General features: G+C 46.9%; 1 protein-coding gene across 1 annotated transcript in view; it reads right to left on the bottom strand.

The window, feature by feature from the left end:
* T265_06326 (hypothetical protein) overlaps positions 1 to 4,387 on the bottom strand; it is a gene marked incomplete at both ends in the record, with an annotated part of 32,407 nt that overhangs the window by 6,268 nt on the left and 21,752 nt on the right. The window contains 3 exons of the mRNA XM_009171559.1: positions 1,105 to 1,137; positions 1,779 to 1,961; positions 3,102 to 3,236. Of these exons, the coding sequence (XP_009169823.1) occupies positions 1,105 to 1,137; positions 1,779 to 1,961; positions 3,102 to 3,236 (351 nt within the window). The remainder of the gene's footprint in view (positions 1 to 1,104; positions 1,138 to 1,778; positions 1,962 to 3,101; positions 3,237 to 4,387) is intronic.

Below are 4,387 nucleotides of genomic sequence, written 5' to 3'. Positions count from 1 at the left end.
GTCAGACATGGCCCAGTCGCACCCTCAATGGCGTTCGTGCATCCAAGCTATTGCCTTCAATGAATAGCTCCTTTTCCGACCCCCCACCCCACTTGACAGCCCACTGACAGTGCTGGATTTATGCGCCAATTTATCAGCTCCCGCCTGAAATGCGCAGCTACCTACCCCTCCCCCCACCAAATCATCGGTGAACGAAACTGCGGTAGCTACAACCACTGTAGGACGAGTACGCGGTTATTACAGCTGACAATGATGATGATGCTGACTCATTCCATATTTGGACGTGTGTACGTTCCATGCAGTGCTGTTCCGTACACCCACCGGCATAACTTATAGACTGCGCTGCGAAACGACAGTAAGAAAACCTGAGACAATGACGTTTTCCTATTCGATGCAGATCGGGAAGAATCGGTTAGAACAAACTCTGGGAGAATTGCTACCACAGCGACAGCCTCTGAATGATCAATGGGGACAAATACAGATAGTATGGTAGAGAAAGGTTTAGTGGCAAATCACTGCTGCCATAGGATAGCTCCACGATGTTCATCCTGTCTATTATCAAAGTGGTTAGTTATATCGCGCTCGGTCCTTTGGTCAGAAACCTGGGCAGGGGATTTCATCGGTTTCCGACGATGTGCTGTTCGCTTGGACCAGATATTCTCATATTCGAGGGCTTTCGGAAGAAGTAATTCGCTCAGCCACACCGGTTCGAATGTCAGGAGACTGTTTATTCCCCAAAGCTGTTCAGTTTCAGCGATGTACCGAGGGGGATCTCTCTGAAATCGGTCAAAAATGACCTTGGTACCAATGTATGGAAGCAATGTCCCGTAGTCAAATGTTCGTTCTTGCGTTGAGGAACCCGTGAACATATTGATTGGGAGCACTGATAGATAGATAGATAGAAGATGCGGTAACACACCCACTGCCTCCTGCACTGAACTTCATTTCAACACTACAGTCGTTCGAATTAAGGCCATCATTGTGTGCGGTTGATCCCTCCCTTCTATTTGCTTACAAATATCAACCTGTTACGTATATTTTGACCGACAAAAACCGACTGTAAACTCTGTGTCATTGATCAAACGAGAAACTCGGGGGACTTACGCAAACGCTAGACCGAGGGCGCGGAGTTGCGAGCTGAAAGATTAAGAAAAATATCAGTTGGGCATTTTCGTGTTGTGTGCGGGAGGGAATTAAAGCAATGTGACAAAAAAGGGAAAACCAAATCAGGGCTAGATCTGAAATGACTGCGTTTGGATTGCGATGCCATCAATCTTACAAGATCTATTCTTAGCCACGCCAACCCATAAGTCAATTCGCTTTAAAGAGATCAAACAATTCAGATTTCCGAAGAGTCACGTGCACTCACAAGCGACAGACGGCAGGTGGCTCCAAGTAATCTTATCTGAAAACAAAGTATCTCCCGGTAGCGAAATGCAGTACAAAGTCACAGGTACTGAGTTGGGGCACAGATTCATCACCCATTCGACAGTCAAGCAAGATGGAAAATCTGATGTAGGTCGAAGACGGTTTCGCCGTCTCATGCGTTGTACATATTATGCCATATCTTATTCGGGGCCACCAAAGCATGCGTACAAGGTCAGATCCAGACGAGTGTCCGGGTCAATTCCAGTTGGCGTTTGTAAAGTAGTGACCCTCTAACTACGTTTTCTTGACTTTTATCACAGCAGCAAGCTTTCGCGCATCCCTCTACCAGTGAAAGACGTACTATGTTAGATTTCTGGCAAAAAATAGACAATCAAAGGTCATAAACGCACCAGAAAGTTTCCGTATCTATCTGCCAATGAGGACGCATGTCCGGCAGAGCTCTTAGTGGTCGTTCGGCTTTCATGCTTCCACGAGGTCGCGACTGATGAGTTCGATTTCTCCAGAATCACAGTGGGAAATCGAATGACCGAGTCCCCATCATCCAGCTGCTCGCATTTTCCAACCGCGCGGACCTAGGTGAACGGGGAACAACCACATCAGTTAAGTAGGTGGATGAATTTGTAAGCAAAGATGAAATTTCGTTGTGCCTGAAAAACGATTCACCACGCGTTTCGTAGTGATTCAGACTCACAATGCTGTAAGACAGAGACATGACCAACTGACTGCGCGGCCACGGAGTACCAGTGTTCTTGTTAATACACCATACATCAGCAAAAAACTGCCTTTTGTCGTTTTTTTCAAATAATATTCCGGTTAGGTAGTACAAAAATTACCAATCCCACTAATGGAGACCAAAGGAGCTCGTGACCATCTGAACGGCATGTCCCAAACTTCTCCGGGGGGGGGGGGGTNGGAGAAGGAGGCCCAGATACCACATTCAAAATTATCCAGAGCGGTTCCCTTGGACTACATTCGCAAAGTACCAGAGAAACGTAAAGGCACCAGCGTTCTGTGGTGTTGATGATGGTGAGGAAGTCACTCTTCATTCTTCTGAAAAAAAGTACATCTAGCAGGAACCCCAAAGAAGTAATTTTGGCGATCCCCGATTTTTCGTCTTGTGAATGCAGCATCCGCAACGAACAAAAAACACATAACAAGCTGAGAAAGAGAGAGGAGAACGAAGCTCACATCAATTGTAGCGACAGCAACATGAGTATACTAACTTCACCTTCATTGATGAAAACACTGGGGTTGTGTATCAGAGAAGCGGAGAGAATTTCCGAACATATCTCCGAAAATCAACGCAGAAAGTCAGCAAAGGGGAGAAGGGGGAAGTTGTACAAGGTGTAAAATGACCGCAAAGGCAAATCGGTCTTCATAATCTTCCAACGGTCACGAAAATTACACCGTTTAAGATGAGGAGAACGAAATAGATGTACTCGGTTTCGCTCGTCCTCAAAACTGTTGGTGTGCGAGAAGAATGGTTCACCTGCAGCATCTTTTCGGTACCTAATTGTCAGAAGGAAGCACGAGGGCTGGAATACTGCCAGGCTGTCCAAGCCTAGACAGGATAAGTCGAGAGGCGAAGGTCGGTTTCGAACCACGGACCTTCCGGTCAGTAAATTCGCGCTCTAACCACTGAGCCAGATCATACTAGGAACGAAGCAGAGAAAGAATACTATCGATTTTTCCACGAAACACATCTCGCTTACCTTGTGATCTGCATCATATAAGGTGAAGGTAGAATTGTACTGTTCAGTGACCGGAGCGTCCGTCAGTATGTCTATATGGTTTTGGTCTGTAGAACGCTTGGCAGGAACACTGCCATTTGCAGAAGGTAGGCACACCTGACGACAAAAAAACAAGCAAACATTGCACCGCAAGTGACAGGCGACCAAAGTGGATTAGACCAAAGAAACTAGAGGATTAATGGCAGCAAAACCGGTTAACGCTCGACGAGACACACTTCCCTAAGGAGCAGGCATACCGGCATGGCGTGCTTGGCGTTGTTCGGAGAGTTGGGCTCTTTCCGGAAGGTTTTCGCTCGAGGGAACTATTGGGTACTAAAATAGTCTATATTGCTTGCCAACCATGTGCAAAGTGACGGAAAACTGAGGCAGAGGCTTGTTGCGAATTGTCGGTGATGTGTGCGACTTTCGGGGTCACTGTCCAGTCCGAAACAGTGTGTACTTTTCGTTGAAAAATAGGATAACGTAGCGTTCAGCTGTAGCACCCTTCCGGTGCCTAGCTGCCATGCCAACCGAAGGAAGCACGAGGTCTGGTGTACTGCCAGGTTGCCCAAGCCTAGACAGGGGAAGTCGAGAGACAGAGGTCGGGTTCGAACCACGGACCTTCCGGTCATCAGATTCGCGCTCTAACCACTTGGGTCATCTCGCCACGTATCAATGTATGGTTGGGCCAAATCCAGTCGTTTAGTTTGGGCACAGGGCGACACCAAATGCATTTATACACTGAGGAAATAGTCGGTCGAACATATTAGTGTAGCATCACTGGAACGTCGAAGTTTCCATGACAGGCTACTAACATCGCCTGGAGAAACACTACTTATAAGGCTACTGAAAACAGTCCAACAGCCTACTACCGGTTTCGTTCTTCTTGGGACTCATTAAGTAGGTATAGTCCCCTAGTTACCCTCAACCGGAATTGGACGCAGCTCTCCAGAAACACCCATTTGCACACTAATTCCGTTCCCATAGGATGGTCAACGGAATCCGAACTGAACCTCTCGTCTACGGTATTCCTCAACTGCACCTGCTGCACAAAGACCGCCTCAAGTTTCAGCTGGTACGCTACTCGAAACCTTATAAGTAGTGTTATGCCGAAGAAAATACACTGCGATATCTCCAATATCACACCAACTGAAACATGAGGCAGTCTGTGTGCAGTACATTCAGTTGAAAAGGAATACGATGAACGAGAGATTCGGCTGAGATTCAGCTGAGTCATCATCATCATCATCAGCATGACATCAGTGTTA

This window comes from Opisthorchis viverrini (genome assembly GCF_000715545.1).
Source record: "Opisthorchis viverrini unplaced genomic scaffold opera_v5_125, whole genome shotgun sequence".
Taxonomy (NCBI): domain Eukaryota; kingdom Metazoa; phylum Platyhelminthes; class Trematoda; order Opisthorchiida; family Opisthorchiidae; genus Opisthorchis; species Opisthorchis viverrini.
The sequence above is the reverse complement of the archived record's forward strand: the minus strand, read 5'-3'. Positions and strand labels throughout refer to the sequence as shown.